This window comes from Anomalospiza imberbis, unplaced genomic scaffold (assembly GCF_031753505.1).
Source record: "Anomalospiza imberbis isolate Cuckoo-Finch-1a 21T00152 unplaced genomic scaffold, ASM3175350v1 scaffold_117, whole genome shotgun sequence".
Lineage (NCBI taxonomy): Eukaryota > Metazoa > Chordata > Aves > Passeriformes > Viduidae > Anomalospiza > Anomalospiza imberbis.
Window position 1 is genome coordinate 93236 of NW_027099562.1, and position 17975 is coordinate 111210.

At 59.3% G+C, this 17975-nt stretch overlaps 3 protein-coding genes across 6 annotated transcripts; 2 read left to right on the top strand and 1 right to left on the bottom strand.

Moving 5' to 3' along the window:
* The first annotated feature begins 325 nt into the window (after positions 1 to 325).
* On the top strand, positions 326 to 2999 carry PLA2G3 (phospholipase A2 group III). 3 transcript variants are annotated; one of them, XM_068177890.1, is made up of 8 exons: positions 326 to 768; positions 842 to 974; positions 1044 to 1178; positions 1283 to 1509; positions 1597 to 1746; positions 1830 to 1959; positions 2070 to 2204; positions 2364 to 2999. In XM_068177890.1, exons 1-8 carry the CDS (start codon positions 345 to 347, stop codon positions 2563 to 2565), a joined length of 1536 nt encoding a protein of 511 aa, XP_068033991.1. In that variant the 5' UTR covers positions 326 to 344; the 3' UTR covers positions 2566 to 2999. The 3 variants fall into 3 exon arrangements, with proteins under 3 accessions (XP_068033991.1, XP_068033989.1, XP_068033990.1); XM_068177888.1 differs by having other exon boundaries at positions 1283 to 1746; XM_068177889.1 differs by having other exon boundaries at positions 1283 to 1746; positions 2367 to 2999.
* Positions 3000 to 3099: 100 nt separating this feature from the next.
* INPP5J (inositol polyphosphate-5-phosphatase J) lies at positions 3100 to 11265 on the bottom strand. 2 transcript variants are annotated; one of them, XM_068177886.1, is made up of 12 exons: positions 10599 to 11265; positions 9666 to 9776; positions 8077 to 8185; positions 7373 to 7489; positions 7126 to 7301; positions 6450 to 6561; positions 5939 to 6048; positions 5456 to 5645; positions 5110 to 5247; positions 4660 to 4752; positions 4328 to 4432; positions 3100 to 4184 (listed from the first exon to the last, which is right to left on the bottom strand). In XM_068177886.1, the coding sequence occupies exons 1-12, from the start codon at positions 11204 to 11206 to the stop codon at positions 3564 to 3566; spliced, it is 2490 nt and encodes an 829-aa protein (XP_068033987.1). In that variant the 5' UTR covers positions 11207 to 11265; the 3' UTR covers positions 3100 to 3563. The 2 variants fall into 2 exon arrangements, with proteins under 2 accessions (XP_068033987.1, XP_068033988.1); XM_068177887.1 differs by having other exon boundaries at positions 4068 to 4170.
* A 4817-nt stretch (positions 11266 to 16082) lies between these two features.
* SELENOM (selenoprotein M) lies at positions 16083 to 17709 on the top strand. Its single transcript, XM_068177891.1, has 5 exons — positions 16083 to 16252; positions 16334 to 16369; positions 16448 to 16482; positions 16924 to 17002; positions 17092 to 17709. Exons 1-5 carry the CDS (start codon positions 16112 to 16114, stop codon positions 17302 to 17304), a joined length of 504 nt encoding a protein of 167 aa, XP_068033992.1. The 5' UTR covers positions 16083 to 16111; the 3' UTR covers positions 17305 to 17709.
* Positions 17710 to 17975: the final 266 nt, after the last annotated feature.

Sequence of the window (17975 nt, forward strand, 5' to 3'; positions counted from 1 at the left end):
TGTGCTCAAGGTGAGGGTGCAGGCACCTGTGCACACCTGCACACGCACCTGCATCCAGAGTCGTGCACGTGAGAGCACACTCATGAGCGCCCAGGGAGAGAGCGCGTGGGGTGGGGTGTGTGTAGCAGAGGGTGCCCGGGACGGGGGTGCCGGGCAATGGAGCGTGCCCGAGGCGGGGGGGCTAGCCGGGGTGAGGAGGAGCCAGGGTCGGGGACCCCGGCTGCGCCCCTCGCTCTGCCCCGGGGCGCGGCGGGGCGGGGCCTGCGCGGCGCGGGCCAATCAGCGCTGGGCTCGCCGTCGGGCGCGGCGTTAAAGCGGGGGGCGGTGGGGGGGTGGTGCGCGGAATGTGGGCGCGCGCGGTTCTGGCTTGCGCGGCGCTCTGCGCATGCGCGCGCGCTTGGCTCGGCGGGGCTGCGTGCGCCCGGGAGGCGGCGGGCGCGGGCGGCGCGCGGTACGTGGCGTTCCTGACCACCGGCACCGGGCCCGCGCTGGTCGAGAGCGTCTGGACTGCCCCTGGCCGCCTCCGGGCCTGCTGGGCCCGCCGCGATCCGCGCCTCGCTCGCGCCTTCCGCGCCGCCTGCGCGCAGCACCCGCCTGCCGCGCCAGGGGCCGCGCTGCGCCGGGCCCTGTCCGTGCTGTGGCGGCGTCGTGCCTCCTGCACCGACCCCGTGCCGCCGGGACCGCAACGCCGCCGCCGCCGGGGCTGGACGCTGCCAGGAACGCTGTGGTGCGGCGCGGGGAACTCGGCGGGGAACTGGAGCGAGCTGGGTACGGAGCGGCGGGGGGTGGCGGGAGCACCCCGTCTTCCTCCGCGGGGCCGCGCTCATCAGCCTCTCCGCAGGGCTCTTCCGCGGCCCCGACCGGTGCTGTCGGGAGCACGACCAGTGCTGGGCGCAGATCACGGCGCTGCAGTTCAACTACGGCATCCGCAACTATCGCCTGCACACCGTGTCCCACTGCGATTGCGACGCCAGGTGAGCCCGGGGCGTGAGGAAACTAGAGGCTTGGGGAGCCCACCCTCCTCACCGGTTCCCTGCCCGCAGGTTCCGGCGGTGCCTGCTCGCTATCAATGACACCGTCTCCAACATCATCGGCGTCACATTCTTCAACCTGTTGGAGGTGCCGTGCTTTGTGCTGGAAGAGAGCGAGGAGTGCATCCAGTGGCACTGGTGGGGCGGGTAGGTTCCCGGGGTGCCCGGCCCTCAGCGTGCCCTGCACGGCTGCCCCGTTGGGCCCTGGCTTGGTATGGTGTGCAGGACCTTACAGCACGTGGTGTCCCTAGGTGTGAGCGTTATGGAGTAGTGCCTCTGGCCAGGATGGTGCAGCAGAATCAGTACCACCCCAGCCTACCCACAGAGGAGAGGGGCAGCCCCACTGTGCAGCACTCGGGCAAGGGGAGGAATTTCTCTAGAACAGGGCGTAAGCGGTTTCCACAGGAACTGAAGGCAAAGCTTGGGCGCCGCCGCCCGGCACAGAGACCTAAGACAGCCCAGCAGCCACAGTGCCCAGGTACCCCCACGTTGGCCAGGGACAAGGCTGAGCTCACAACCAGGCACCCAGCAGTGCAGTGGGGGCTAGAGCCTGGCCGTGCAACAGCATTGACAGTGTCAGGACAGGATTTGGTTGGAGCAGAGCAAGGAGCTGGAATCTCAGCACGTCCTTGGTATGGCAGCCTTGGACCCAGCCCATCCACAGTGCAGTGTGGAGCCACCCCCGTGCCAGCTGTGAAGGGGCGCAGGCAGCAAGGTGAGCTGGTACTGTGGGCAGCATATGCACACTGCAGCTGGGGTGGCCCAAGGCCTCAGGCTCTACCTTCCCGCTCTCCTCAGGCCCGGGCAGGGGGTGCAGGTGCAACAAGCACCTGGGTAAGTGTGACCACCAGATTGCACCCCATGAGGTGAGGTACCAGCTGCACAACATGGACAGCCGGACGCTCCTCCACTGCAACTGCACGCACAGGTGTGAGTCCAGGAGGAAAATGGCACTGTGTGCACACAGTTGGGGATCAGAGGAGGTGGGATGCCTGCCGTGGCCAGCACCTGGTGACACACGCTCCCCTGTGCCTGCAGGTTGGCACGGTGCCTCCACAGGGCGAGGCACTGCAGTGACATGGACGTAGCTGTCCTGGCTGACCGCATCGCCATGAACTGCTTTGTGCTAGAGCTGCCTGCTGCCTGCAGCCCAGGCAGGGGGTCACAGCACAGGTAAGTGGGGAGGTCAAGGGGTCAGGGCCTGGGTGGGGCAGGAAACTGGTAGTGCAAGCGCTGGCCCCTGCTCTGCCATGCCACAACCAGGCTGCAGAGCAGGGCGGTGGATGTTGGTGCTGCAGGGTTACATTAATGCTCACAGCTTTGCTTTTCCAGCAGCTGTACCATGGTGACCAGGGCTGTGCTTGTACCTGCACGGCGGCTCAAAAAGATTCTAAGACGCTGGGGCCCTCTGCGTGTGAGCTCCAAGGGCAAGCATGCACACTGGAAGACACGTGCCAGGGGAGGAACCCTCTGTGAGAAGTGCCAGCATCTCATTGTAGACCAAACACCAGCTTGGCCCCACACAGTGCTTTGATGACACCCAAGCAGCGCTGCCTCGGGGAGGAAGGGGAGGAAGATGTGCTGTACAGGAGCTGCATCTGGAAGCTGCTTGGGGTCTGGTCCTCAAGCCAAAGGATGGCACTGAACATAGCTGTTGGCATGACAGCATGGAGCTGGGGGCCACAGCAGGCAGAGAGACTGAGAAGTCTCTCAAGGAGCTGCCATCCATGACCATCAAAAGCAATGGGAAAGAAATAGGAGGGCTCAGGAACGAGGAAACCCATTGTCCTTCCCTGGTGTGCTCTGGGGCAGGGGGGGATGGCAGGGTATTCCACCCCTAGATTGGTGACCCTTCAACTGAGGGGCCTGAGCAGTGAGGTGTAATCCTGACCCTCTTGCCCAGGCAGGGTAGGAGGGCTGGCGTCAGTACCTGCACACAGCAGAAAAAATAAAGGGTGGGTGGTCAGAGCATGGTGTATGGTGCAAGAGTTGAGCCTGCTGTCCCCTCCTGACACTGTGGCCCATACCCCAGGGCTGATCCTGCCCCCAGCAGTAAGCACAGTGCAGCTGGGGTGGGCAGGACCATTTATTTTGTCACTTGCACTATGTTCAGGCTGAGGCACAGTGGTAGAGCAGGGAAGGAGCAAGCTTTGATCTCCCAGGTACCCTGTGGTGGTCCTTGCTCTGTGCCTATCACCATTCCGGCCAGAGCCCTGCCCTGGCCTTTTGTGCTACCTCAGGTGTGAGGCCAGCACTCCTCCCGTGGGAGAAGAGTCCTGCATTTGGAAGTTCATAAGGGGTTCCCCAAACCACTTTAGACCAGCTTTGCCTACCCTCCCCTGTGTGGTCACCTCACGACTCAAGGCAGGAGCTTGGGCTGGGAGCAGCAAGGGGGAGGGTCTCTACCTTCCAGGCACACAACAGGGGTGAGGAGTTACTGCAATAAATAAGGGAGGGAATGTCTCAGCAGGGAAGTGGCAGAGGAAAGCACACAGCAAGCGCGCTATGGGGAGGAGGAAGGGAGCCACTGCATCAGCGGCCCATGGGACAGCTATGTCTGTCCAGTTCCTTGGGGCTGTACCCTTCTTTTGGGGAGGGGCCACAGCCTGGGGGGCTGGTGGGGCTTATTCTCCGGCAGGGATAATAGCCCTGGTCTGCGCTTTCCCGCCGCCGGCCCAGGGCCTGGTCAATCATCTCCAGGCGCAGTGCAGGCAGCAGGCCCAGGTTCCGGGGGTCAGCCCTGGCCAGGGAGCTGTCAGCAGAGACACGCTGGAGGCCACTTTGCTCCTGTACAGTCTGGTAGAATGAGCTGCCATCTGGGCTCTCAGCTACCTGTCCCAGCTCCTTGCTTTTGACTTCATGGTGCCCCAGCTCCTCCTGGGGCAGATGGATGGTGGGGATATTCCTGGGGAGGCTGCAACGGCTCTGGGGTGAGGGACTGCGGCTTGTACCCCTGTCCCGGCTAGATGGCCGCAGGATGAGGCCCTGGAACTTGGCCAGGCTGGGGCTTCGGCTCCGGTGACGTTTCATCTTGCCTGGGCTGGGACTCCGGGATTTGGGAGCCAGGAGGACAAGTGTACTGTCATCCTCTTCTGAGCTGCTGCCTGAGCTGTCTGTAGAGCTGCTGCCCTCCTCTGACCTGGGTAGGGAAATCTGCACCCCTGCATCAGCACTGCTAGCTGACCCTGGCAGGGCACGGTTGAGTACCACACCAGCTAGCCTCCCCCATCCAGAGACACCCCCCCCCGCCCCCCCATATCCATCCCCCTTCACCCTCACCTCTTGGCTGTGCTCACCTGGAAGGGCTCAGTCACACCAGCGATGCTACTGGAGGTGTTGCTGTAGTATCCAAGGATGTACTCGCCGTTCCCCTTGGGCAGTGCTTCCTCAGAGAACATCACCTGCAGCCCAGAGACACTGATGGGCACTGGGGTTGGCACAGGGGTGCTCCCCCTGCCACCTCACCTCCAACCCCAGCTAAAAGCACAAATCTCTGCTGCCAATACAATGAGCCTACCCCGTACCCAGCAAAAAGCCTGCCTCCCCCATTCAGGGGCACAAAGGGGTCATCGTGCCCCCACTGTGGGGCAGAAGTGCCAGCAAGACAGCAGGGCTGGCCCCAGCTCACCTGTGCACACAGCTGCTTCTCCAGGCAGCGCTCCCCATCATCACTCCTGGCCCAGACATAGGACACATAGTCTTTGGGGTGCCGAAAGCCCACCTGTGCACCATACATAGGACAATACAAGTGAGTGGGACAATGTGAGCCGCACTCAGCACAGTCACTCTTCAGTCTCCTGTTGCTCAGCCACCTCTGCTCACATAGGGTGACCCAAAGCTGCCTTGCACCCCCCTGCAGGTGTACCCTGGGGCCCTGTGGGGCCCACAGAGCAGGGGGGAGAAGGAACTGCTGGACCAGAGCCTCCTGAAGCAGGACCACATCATGATGCCAGGGGAAGGGAGGGCACAGCTCTATGCCCTCACCATGTTCACTGGTGGGGGCTAGCTCAAAAGGGACCCCGCAGTGCTGTGCAGCGCTCCCCACTCCCTCCAGCCCCAGCAGCCCACAAGCCCCTACCCGGTAGAGTCCTATCCAGTCCCAGGAGCTCCGGTGGAAGCCAACAGCCATCTTGTACCTGACAACTGCTTGCTCAGGCCTGCTCCACTCGTCAGCCACATAAATCTCAACCAGGGGCTTGTCCACCTTGGAAGCAAACTGTCAGAGACAGGTATGTGGTGAGAAAGGGCATGACAAAGAGCTGCCTCTGCTGCCCAGAGACCCCATGCATATACCCACAGCAGCCCCCAGTAAGAAGCAAGGCAGCTGAGCTCGCCAAACCGAAGTAAGCCCCCCACACACAAGGCTGGACATCCCACCCCTGTAGCTCCTGCCTGTGTTCCCAGCAGTCCTGGACAGTGCTCACCTGCACAGCAAAGATGGCAGCTACTGGCTTGTGGTCGCTGACAGTGTATTCCATGTGACTGCAGTAGCATAGCTGGCTCACTGACAGCACACCCTGGCTGGGCCGGTGCCCACCTGTGCCCAATCCCTTGCTGGGAGGTTTTATCTTCCAGAGGATGCGGTCAGTCCAGGCAGGTTTTCGTTTCTTGGCACTGGCAGGGCACAGAGGGGCATCTCTTGCCTGGCAAGGGCAGTGGGCTCTGACCCATACTGCCTCCCCCTGGCACTACAGCACATGTGAGCAGAGGATGCAGCTCATCTTGGCACTCAGCACAGCTGCAGGGACAGACCTGTGCTGGCACCAGCACTGCCATCACATCACAGTCCAGCCAGTGCCTGCCCCAGCATGGCTGCTCTCCCATCCACACCAGCACCTGCACTGGCTCTGAGCCCCATAGCTCCTGCATGTCTCAGCCCCACCTGATGCCCAGCTCTGTTCTCCTACCTGCTGTCATACTTGTTGGTGCCCACATCGAACTTGAAAGTGGGTGGGAAGTTCAGGGGTCCCTCCTGGAAGCCTCTGAGAACAGGCCACGTGCTTTTGGCAATGTTCAGCTGCAGGGAAAAGTACATCAAGGAGCACAGCAACCCCCACAGCCAGACACCTCCGCAAATCTTGCCAAGATCTCCCCACCCTCACACACTGTGACATCCCAGTCCCATTCCTGCCAGCTCCCACAGCTCTCAGGGTTTGTCCATCTATGCCAGCAGCTAGTCTGTAGACTCAATGCCTCAGCTCTTCTTCACACACTCATGAGGGAAGTGTGCCCAGCTCCATCCAGACTGACCTGGGATTCTGCTGTCCCTTCCTCCCCCAGAGACATGAGAGCCAGGGCCCTTTGTGTCCTACGAGTTGCAAGACGACATGCCCTGTCCCACAGCTGCATGGGCAGTTTTGGGGAAAGTCAATCACTGCTAGGGGTCCAGCGTAGGCCGGCAGCATGTCCATCCCTCACCTGATCCTTCTCCCAGAGCTGGCTCAGGACATTGCTGTCAATGGCGTACTTCACAAAACAGATGTCCAGGCTCTCGATGCGGAAATTGAGGTCCCCAAACCAGAACACGAGGCTGTGGATGGCAGCAAGGGCAACGGGCTGAAAGGGCTGAGGCTACCAGAGCCAGGAACAGCAGGGGTAAGATGTCCCCAGCCTGGGGGCAGCCTTTAGCCCACAATACAGGTGCTCTTCAGAAGACTGGCTCAGGTTACTGCTCAGCCAACAGCCTGGCCAGCTGCCAGGATTCTGTAGGTAGGACCAAGCACCATTAGCCAAACGGGCCAGACTTCCCCAAGCTGAAACCAAGAGTGGAAATTTCCACAGTGAGGCACCATTGGATTCAGATCACGAAGCCAGGACACAGGGGCAGAGCTGGCCCCTCTGTCTGACTGGTCCCAAACCCCAACAGTGCTAGTAAGGCAGAAATTGTACCAGCCCTGAATGTGGTGAGACCAAGACCCCTCTATAAACACCTACCCCACTATGCTGAGTCCATGCTGGGCCAGCTCTGCAGGCAAGACCTAATCTCCAAGCTGTGCTGGGATGCAGGGGAGACCCCAGACCCTACATGGAGGTGGTCAAAGACTGGGACTAGCAGTAGAGCCCAGACTGGGGAGCAAAGTGGTGGGGTACGCACTCATGGTCCAGGATGCCGTTGGCCACGGGCCCCTCAAACTGCTGCATGTGCAGTATGGTGGCAAAGTCCTCCTTGCGCTGCTCCGCCTTCTCCAGGTGTGCTGGCAAGTGGCAGTTCAGGAAGCAGACCATGTGGCCGAAGATGGAGAGACGAACACTCACCCCACCCTTGTTGCCCTGCACCAAGAGGATTCCATGACTCCTTGGGAAGCCAGCCCCTTGCAGTCTCCCCCCAGGGCCACACTCACCCAGTATCCCCCCAGCCCTGTCCTGGTGCAGTCTGTCTGGATGTCCTGCAGGAAGGGCAGGTGGTAGTACTTGGCAAAGACCAGCAGGATCACACCTTGCATCCGCACTGTGCTGACCTGGAATTCGAGCAAGGGCTGGAGTAGGATGGTAGAGAGCCTGGGGACAAGGGGACAACTCCCCCCACTCCAAGCCATGGGGCAGCACCTCCACCCTTCGTGTGCCCCTCCATCCCACACGTGACTAACAGCTCATTTGGTTCAGAGATCTGTGCATACCCTCCTGAGCACTGACAGCCAAACCTGAGCCTCAGTGATGCTGGGCTTACATATGCTCTGAGGCAAATGCCTTGGGGAGCTGAACCTGTCTAGGGGAGCTGAGCCTGCCCTGAGTCTTGTAGGCTGTTGCCAGCAGCACTGGCCAGTTCCCACATTCACCTCCTCACCCTGGTTCAATGCAGGGGGCAACATAAAGTCACCCCAAAGCACCAGAGGGGAAGCATAAGTGCAGGAAAGGCAGCTGGGTGGCACAAGTCAAACAACTTGTTGGGCGAGATGCAGCAGCGGTCCCTGCTGCCTGGATGGCTGCAGGCTGTCCCTCCAGCCAGCTCTCCCACTGCACCTCCCTCCCAGCTTTCTATTCCTGTGTCCCAACTGCCTGACAGGCAGAGAGAACACCAGCAGCCAACTCCTTTAGGACTCCTTACCAGGATGAAGTGGAAGGGGCTCAGCACATCCATGAAGAGTTCACTCCACTGATCTGTGAAGAGGGCATCCTTCAAGCGCTTGTTTATCTTGGAGTTTACCTCCTGCAGCCTGAGAGGAAATGTACAGGTCCTTCAGCCACATCAGGAAACCATCTGTGTCCCAGTTAGTGAGAACTTGGGAGAGGTGCCAAGGCATAATGCTGGGCAGCAGGACAGGGTGGGAAGGGCAGTTCAAGGGAAGACACTGATTTTAGAGCACAAACCAGCCATGTCCTTGCTCCAGTGATTCTGGGCCATGTGGTGGCAGGAGGCACAAGTGGCCCTGAATCCAGGAGGCCTTGGCCCTTTCTAAAGGAGAAGCAGTTAAGCTGCACAGGGTTGAGCAGAAGCCTAAAGCCCATCTCTGTGTGCAAGAGGGGTTTGTGGGGCCTTTCAGTCTCTACAGAGAAGTCATATCCCAACAGCACAAGGTGTCCAGATGTTTTCAAGCTGCGTAGCTCAGAGCAGCAGCAACCAGAAAGCTAATAGTGCTCCTCCCAGCTCGGCAATTAATGAAGAGAAGGAAAAACGTCCACAGAGAACAGCACAATCAGGAAATGCCTTGCCCAAAAATATCGAGCGCTTAGAGCACAAAGACACAGGTCAGAGGAAGGACACAGCCAGGCAGAGATGCCAGGATGTGAGGAGTAGCAGGACACCCTGACCTGGCCAGAACATGGTCCCAGCAGGTCCCTTACTATCAGCTACACCCCTCACCCCATCCATCCAGCTCAAGTTGACCTCTGCCACCCACACAGACCCATTCCACTGGCCTACAAGACTGAGGGGACTGAGAGGCTGGCTCCAACACAACGAGCTGGCTCCAACATAGCTCCAGCAGTGTGTCAGCCCTTACACCACTATGCCCCTGCAACTGGGAGCTCAGGGGCAGTCCTGGAGGCAGATCCAGCTTTTCCACCTCATACCTATAGGAAGAGGCTGCTTCCTGCTCCCTGTGCAAAGACAGCACATCCCTGGCCTTAGGAGGAATTCACACACCACTGCAGTCCTCGAGGGATAGTCACCCTCACCAGCCTCACCACAGTGCTGTGGTACTGCCCTGTCAGCAGGTCTGTGTACCAGGGGCATGGAGCCAATCCAGCCTCAGGAGAACAGCAGATATATGCCCTTGATGCCTGCATACCACATGCAAAACCAGAGAGGAGGAGAATGCACCAGAGGACTTGTCCAGGTGAGTCAAATGCCTTGACAGACCTGACCCAAGGACTGCCACAACTCACAGCAAGAGCAGGGCTAACTTGGCCCAGCATAACCAACCTCAGGCTCAATGAGTATTCAAGTCTAATCAGTACTCAAGGGTTTCAGTTCCTCTCAGCATTCCCATTTTACCAGGAGCTGATTCTCCATCACCTTTTCTGACATGCTATCATTTGTGATGCACACCCCTCCCTGCTCCCCATGCCCCAAGGGAGGCTGGGGCTGCAGCTCTTCCATTCCTTGTCCCCCAGGGCTTTGGGGATTCCCCAAAAAGGGGATTCACCAGAGGGGGGAGGGGAAGGAAAAGGGGGAGCTGCACCTCATCTTCTTACCCAATGGCGATCATATCCACATCGTTTGTCTCGCCCGTGTTGAGGTGCAGCAGGGACGTCACATCATTTGGGGGCATGGCTGTACCTACGTTCCAGGTGACCACTGTGATGCTTGGGAGGACAAAGGAAGAACAGGCTAACACGAAGGCTCGGAGGGGTTCCTTGTAACCCTGTTCAGCCCCCAGATCCACCAAGGAAGCTTTTTGCTGGCAACAGAAGTAGCCAAGGCTGAAGCTTAGTCATGGCATATACACCAGGTCCTTAACTCCCGTATGAGAGAGACAGGTCCTTGCCTCCAAGATCCCCCAGGATCTGCACCTGAAATTCTAGAAATCAACACAAAGAGCCCTCGTTTCCATCACCACTAGCTGACACAGGCAGGCTGTGAGACAGGGTGTCTCCGGAAAACAGCTTTCCCCCGCCTTCCCCAGGAAGGCTCAGGCTCCTGGGGAAAAGGACCCGGATCTCAGTTCCCAGCCCTTGCCAGCCACAAAGACCAGGGTAGCGCATGTGACAGAAGTGCTGCAACCCCGCAGTGGTGTCCTTCACCAACGCAAAGCCACATCCGTTACAACACATTAATGCCATTGTGCAACGGACACCAGCAAAGGGCCCGCAGGCTCTTTTGGTAGTGACAGGAGCCTCAGTCACAGAGGAGACGATTCAATAGGGAAGGAGAGCAGCGCCACGCTAGCCCCAGTGCTCGGGGACAGCCGGGGCAGGGGCAGGTAGCACCCACTCCACAGTCCGTGTCTCTATCACGATATCCTGCACGAACAGTGGGCACCAGTCATCCTCGCTGCCGGGAGCTTGCCTGCAGCCCCGCACCCCAATCCTGCTGAATCCGCCACAGCGAGAAGAAGGGGCACAGCGGGTGCTGCTTCCACGGCACTGCGAGCCCCGTCCCCGCGAGTGCCCCGCGGCCCCACTCACCGGAACGCGCCGTCCTCCGGGGCTCGTCCCGGGCAGTCCGGCAGCAGATCGCAGACGTCGCTGGGGCCGAGACGACCGAGGGGCCGGGCGAGGACGGGCAGCTTGCCCGGCTCCGCTCGGGGGGTCAGACCCGCCCACCCGCCGGCGAGGAACTCACTGGACGCAGCTTTGGGCAGCGTGGGGGCGCGGGGCACGGCAGGGCCCGCCCAGGCCGCGATGTGGTCACTGGATTCCGCTTTGGGCAGGATCTCTCGCCACTCCGGCGGAGCTGGCGCGGGGAAGGTGACCCGGCCGGGCGCTGCCGGGGACGGAGGGCCGCCCGGGCCGGGGGACAGCAAGGCCGGCAGCGGGAGACCCTCGGGCGGGGTCTGGGCCTGGGGCCGCTCCTCGGTTCCTGCGCGCCGCGGGCAGACATGCCCGAAGCCGTGTCCGTCCGGTCGGGAGCTCCTACGGCCGCCCGGGACGCCGCTACCGAGGAAAGACGCCGCCGAAACCCCAGCTTCGGGCGGGAACCGAGTCGCGCTCCCGGGGCCGCGCGGGGGGCCAGGTCGAGACCCCGCGCCAGAGGCCGAGCCCCCGTCGGTGCTGCCGCGCCGGGCCGGGTCCATTGGCGGGAGGAGACCGGAGCGCCGCGCCCCGGCCCGGCCCGGCCCGGCCCGGCCCCGCGCACCTTGCGGCCCCGCCCCGTGACGTACCACACTGTGACGTCAACGCCCCCACCTGCGCGGCGCCTTAAAGGCGCAGGAGCGGCCCCGCCCCTCGCTCACCTGCCGCCCCGCCCCGCTCACGTGACGGCCTGTGCCTCGCCTCCGCCTCTCGAAAGCCTTTCCTTGCGTGTGCACACCTGCCCCTTCACACCTGTCCTTGCGTGTACACACCTGTTCTTGTGCATGAACACCTGTCCTTGCTTGTGCACATCTGTCCTTGCTTGTGCACATCTGCCCCTGCAAATGAATGCCTGCCCTGGTGCATTACTGTGTATATGACTGTTTGCCACTGCAGCTGTTGTGTCAGCTTGTGCCAGATATGTCTGTGGTCTGCTGCAGAGTGTTTGCATTGTTGGTGAGCATACACACTCTCATGCAGCAGTGTGTGTGTGTGTGTGTGTGTGTGTGTGTGGTTGTGTCCAGCTGTGTGGGTATTTACATATGGGCTGTGTGTGCTGCATGTGCATCTCTGCGTGTGTACTGGTCTGTGTGTGTAGTACTGTGTGTGCAGCTCTGTGTGTGTAGCTGGGCATGTCTGTGTGCACATTGTGTGGCATTGTGTGTAGGTGCTGCTGTACCTGTGTGTGGCAGTGCCCATGTGCTCCAGTGAAGTACTTTGTACAGGCAGGTCTGAACACCTGCAGTCAGGGTGCATACACACACAGGAGTCTGGGTGGCAGGTCCATCCTCATCCTGTGCCTGCTACAGTGTCTGGGGAAGGCTGGAGCTTGAAGAGGGGGAGAAGAGGAAGAGGATCCTGGTGAATTAAGGAGTGAGGCTGAGGAGGATACTGGTCAGAGAGTATGAGATCCTTGGGTCCCCATGGGACTCAGTCAGGAGCCAAAGGAACTGTGGGAAGTGGCTCCCTGCCATCGTGGGGGGGGGCATTTGCAATAATTTGTGATCAATGGTGGCAACTGGGAAAGGACTGAGAAGAGTCAATGTCACTGCTCTGCACTGGACACAGCACTTCAGGGGTGGCCTCATAGCAGCCTCCATGACCTCCTGTGGCCTGCTGACAACACCCCCCAGTGCAGCTCAGGATGTCATTCACCTGCTTTGCCCTGAGACGATGGTGAGCTCATGGTCAATGAGGGTCAGGGTGTGCAGGATTGTGTGGGGTGTGTGTGTGTGTGTTGGTGTGTGCTGTTGGTATGTATGTGTTGGTGTGTGGTGCTGGGGTGTGTGTTGCTGTCGTTGGTATGTGTTGTTTCTGTGTTGGTCAGTGCAATGGTGTGTTGTGTGTGTACGTGTAGTTGTTGTTTGTGTGTGTTGCTCTGTGCGTTGGTGCTGTTGGTGTGTATTGCTCTGTGTGTGTTGGTGTTGTTGGTCTCCATGTGTCAATCTGAGCACACTTGGTGTTGTTGTGTGTGTGGTGCTGTTGGTGTTGCTGTTGGTCTCTGTGTGTCAGTCTGTGCACGGTTGGTGTGGTGGGTTTCAGTGCTGGCTAAATGCCAGGGCACCTATTAGAATATACTTATTTATTTCCTGCTGTGACATAGGATTAGGAGGAAGGCAAAGAAGACTTAAAACTTTAAAAGGATATTAAAAAAAAGTTTATTAATAGTGACTACAGGAAATAAGAATTCAAATAAAACTTTTAGAACACTTCTCCCTCCAATAACCTTTCCTTTCTCTCTAACAACGTACAGAAACAATTCAGTCAGTTTATTACTTTTAGAATAGTCTTTCTTCCATTTACTTAGGGAGAGAAGTCTCTCTTGTTAATTTATGAAGACTGCTCTATAAGAAAACAGTTCTCAGTTCGAATTTCTATTAATAGTAGCCATCAGGAAAATCTGCAATTGTGAAGTCCTTCCCGTTTTTCACAGCTTTTCCCACAGCTGTGTTTATGGGTCATGCCAACTTATGGGGTACTATTTTAAAGATGAGCTGTTTAAGAGCAAAGGTTCTCTTGATCTACCATTGAAATAATAATTTCTGGGAACAGAGGTCTTCTTTTCTTCCTGGGGGCACAGGGTCTTCATCACTCTCTGTTTAAACTTCTTATGGGACCACAGCTACTTTAACATCTGCTTACTTTAGCAGGGAGGTCTTTGCTAGCTATCTACCATTTGAACGATTCATCTCCTCATACTTTTCAATGCATTACAGGGAAAAAGAGCCTGATGTATCAATTATATTCTTCTCCATATCTTTATAAGAGGATTTTCAGCCTTAAACTAAAGGCATCTCTTCATCCCTCCCGTCTGGGACTTGACTTCTTCTTCACTGACCTCAGTGTCTTCAGGTTGTTCTTCTATGTGTTTGCACTTTGTCCTTTTCTCTCACTCGAGGGAGGCACTGAAAGAGTTAATATCTCACCCAGGGCCTGCAGATGGTGACACTGGGCTCCGTAGCTTGCAGCCGGACTGCGGCTGGGCTAGGGGGCAGTTAGGATCTCAGCAGCCAGGCCAGAACACAGCAGCAGCACATCTCAGCAGCAGGGGCTAATGGCTTCTCCTCCCCCTGCCCGGCGGTTGCCGGTGAACCTCAACAGCAGCAGAATCTTGGCCGAGCCAGCCCAGCCCTGGCTGCTCCTGGGGCCCAGCGGACCCAGCTCGGCCTGGGCTGGTGGCAGGGCAGGGTTTAGTAGCAGCAAGATGTCAGCAGCCACGGCCCGGCCCGGCCTCGGCCCCGCGGCCTCCCCTCCCCTGCCCGGCAGCCGATGGGGCCCGGCGGGCTCCCTGGGAAGGGGCCCGGCCCCGCGGCAGGGCCTGCCCGGCCCGGCCTGCCTGAGACCGGGCCCGGGCCGGCCTTGTCACCTCTTTGCCGGCCAGAAGGAAAAACATCCTCCTGGCCTTTTTTGTCTTTAACGGGTATCTTCACAGAGGCGTGTACAGTTTCCTTAGTAGTTTAACAAATTGTCAATTCTCAAAACTAATTACTGACTTAATCTTTTTGTCAGGGACAGAGGAAACTGCTAACAGCTTCCTTTACAAAGTCACTTCCCTGAGTGCCTCCAATATAAAACCAATATAGTTCGTCAGGGTGTTGCTGCATGTGTGGTGCTGTGGGTCTGTGCACGGTCGCTGTACGTTGCTGTGTGTGTGGCGCTGTCGGTCTGTGCGCAGTTGCTGTGTGTGCGCTGCTGTTGGCGTTGCTGTGGGTCTGTGCACGGTCGCTGTACGTTGCTGTGTGTGTGGCGCTGTCGGTCTGTGCGCAGTTGCTGTGTGTGTGCTGCTGTTGGCGTTGCTGTGGGTCTGTGCACGGTCGCTGTACGTTGCTGTGTGTGTGGCGCTGTCGGTCTGTGCGCAGTTGCTGTGTGTGTGCTGCTGTTGGCGTTGCTGTGGGTCTGTGCACGGTCGCTGTACGTTGCTGTGTGTGTGGCGCTGTCGGTCTGTGCGCAGTTGCTGTGTGTGTGCTGCTGTTGGCGTTGCTGTGGGTCTGTGCACGGTCGCTGTACGTTGCTGTGTGTGTGGCGCTGTCGGTCTGTGCGCAGTTGCTGTGTGTGTGCTGCTGTTGGCGTTGCTGTGGGTCTGTGCACGGTCGCTGTACGTTGCTGTGTGTGTGGCGCTGTCGGTCTGTGCGCAGTTGCTGTGTGTGTGCTGCTGTTGGCGTTGCTGTGGGTCTGTGCACGGTCGCTGTACGTTGCTGTGTGTGTGGCGCTGTCGGTCTGTGCGCAGTTGCTGTGTGTGTGCTGCTGTTGGCGTTGCTGTGGGTCTGTGCACGGTCGCTGTACGTTGCTGTGTGTGTGGCGCTGTCGGTCTGTGCGCAGTTGCTGTGTGTGTGCTGCTGTTGGCGTTGCTGTGGGTCTGTGCACGGTCGCTGTACGTTGCTGTGTGTGTGGCGCTGTCGGTCTGTGCGCAGTTGCTGTGTGTGTGCTGCTGTTGGCGTTGCTGTGGGTCTGTGCACGGTCGCTGTACGTTGCTGTGTGTGTGGCGCTGTCGGTCTGTGCGCAGTTGCTGTGTGTGTGCTGCTGTTGGCGTTGCTGTGGGTCTGTGCACGGTCGCTGTACGTTGCTGTGTGTGTGGCGCTGTCGGTCTGTGCGCAGTTGCTGTGTGTGTGCTGCTGTTGGCGTTGCTGTGGGTCTGTGCACGGTCGCTGTACGTTGCTGTGTGTGTGGCGCTGTCGGTCTGTGCGCAGTTGCTGTGTGTGTGCTGCTGTTGGCGTTGCTGTGGGTCTGTGCACGGTCGCTGTACGTTGCTGTGTGTGTGGCGCTGTCGGTCTGTGCGCAGTTGCTGTGTGTGTGCTGCTGTTGGCGTTGCTGTGGGTCTGTGCACGGTCGCTGTACGTTGCTGTGTGTGTGGCGCTGTCGGTCTGTGCGCAGTTGCTGTGTGTGTGCTGCTGTTGGCGTTGCTGTGGGTCTGTGCACGGTCGCTGTACGTTGCTGTGTGTGTGGCGCTGTCGGTCTGTGCGCAGTTGCTGTGTGTGTGCTGCTGTTGGCGTTGCTGTGGGTCTGTGCACGGTCGCTGTACGTTGCTGTGTGTGTGGCGCTGTCGGTCTGTGCGCAGTTGCTGTGTGTGTGCTGCTGTTGGCGTTGCTGTGGGTCTGTGCACGGTCGCTGTACGTTGCTGTGTGTGTGGCGCTGTCGGTCTGTGCGCAGTTGCTGTGTGTGTGCTGCTGTTGGCGTTGCTGTGGGTCTGTGCACGGTCGCTGTACGTTGCTGTGTGTGTGGTGCTGTCGGTCTATGCGCGGTGAGCGCTCTCGGGTCTAACGCGACACTCACACTGTGCGCACGCGTGTGCGCATGTCCGCGCACGTGAGAGCGCGCGTGTCTGTGTTTGCATTCGTGCGCGCAAGTGTTTTGCGCGCGAACCGCCGCGCATGCGCGGTGCCGCGCCGGACGTGGCAGCGGCGGGAGCGATGCGGGCGGTGCCGCCGGGGCCGCGGCCGGGGTCGTGGCTGTGGCTGATGCTGACGGCGGCCCTGGCGGCGAGCGGCGGCTCGGAGCACCCCCGGCTCCGCGAGACCGTGCTGCGGGACCTGGCCCGCGGCAAGGTGGAGGTGAGCGCGGGTGGGGACCGCGGGACGCGCCGGCGGTGAACCGCTGCCCGCAGGTGCCTGACGGGGTGTCCTCTCCCGCAGACCTGCGGCGGGTGACGGCTGAACCGCCTCAGGGAGGTACGTACTGGGGCCGGGTCGGGGCGGGGAGTCGGGGCTTCCCAACGCTGAGCCGGGCCGACCGGCCACTCTCCGCAGGTGAAGGCGTTCGTCACCCAGGACATCCCGTTGTAGTACCTGCCGGCAGCGACTGCAGCGCTGGGTTCCCGATGGGACGGGACGGGTGGGGGACGGGATGGGATCGGTGAGGGACAGGATGCAAGGGAATGAAGTACGGGAGGGGATGGGCTGAGGGAGGATGGGGCTTTGTGAGGAATGAAGGACAGAATTTGGTGAGGAGTGGAGAATGGGTAGTTGGGGAATGTGATGAAGGATAGGATGGTATTACATGGGAAACAGGATGGGATGGTATGCAGTAAAGGATGGGATGGGGGACAGAACAGATGGGATGGAAGGCAATGGGATATGAGAGAAGATGGACTGGGATGGAGGATGGTACAGGATAGACAGGAATGGGATGTGACGGAGGACAGAAAAGATATGATGAAGGATGGGATGGGATAAGGGTTACATGGGCCTGATCAGTGCTGCCGACTCCTTGACACATTGCCCAGCCATAACCTGGAGATGAAACACCTGCCTGGTGCTGACCCTGAGCTTGTGCTCCTCAGCCTCCGGTATGAGGAGCTAGAGGTGAGTGGGCAGTGTGGCACCTGCTGCCACAGGGCCTGGGGCGGTCAGTGCCCCACAGGTGCCAGGCTACAGCCCCTGTCTGGGTGCAGAGAATTCCCCTGAGCGACATGACCCGGGAAGAGATCAACCAGCTTGTGCAGGAGTTGGGCTTCTACCGCAAAGAGACACCTGATGCCCCTGTGCCAGAGGAGTTCCAGTTTGCCCCTGCCAAGTCTCTGCCAATACTGCTGACCCCCCAAGCACCCACTGCTGATGGCAAGACCCCATCCAAATGTGACAAGGAAGAACACCCAGACCTCTAGCAAGGAGTGCCACCCTTAGGACAGGGTCCTGCAGCCAGTCCCCAATGTAGGGAATGAGGGCATTATGGCAGCTGGACACGATGTCACAGGGTGGCAAAGGTTTTCCACCCTCGCTCTTGTTTGTATGCTGGTTGATGCCCTCCTGTCCTTGGAGCCCATTATCCTTGGCAGTCTGAAGGAGCAGCATTCCTTGCAGTCTCCTGCTGTGCCCAGATGTTTTGCTGCTCCCAGCACTGGGAAGCAGTATCCTGCCTGCATGGGACAGGATGAAACCCTCAGCAGAAAGCGCCAGGTGCTAAGGGTGGATGTGCTGAGTCCCAGAGGTGGGAGAGCTGCCCCAAGAAGGGGGCTTTACCCCCCAGCAGGGTTTATGTCATATCCAGCTCCTAGTAAAGCTTTTATTTTGCAGTCATCTGCACTGTTGTCATCTTTTCAGAGGGAGCTCAGTGGTGTGCATCCCAAACTGCTCTGTTCCAAGCACAGCTGGGTACCCCAGAGCTTCTCACAGAGGCAGGAGAGGATGGCACAGTCACAGTCACTGCTGGTGAGCCACATACCAACCTACAGACCAACTGTGCTGTTCCTGTGTCACCCCTCCCCAGCATGATAGAGGGGTGAGGGTAGTGGGCACCGTAGCATGGGATGAGCTGTTCTCACAGGGTGCAGGGAGA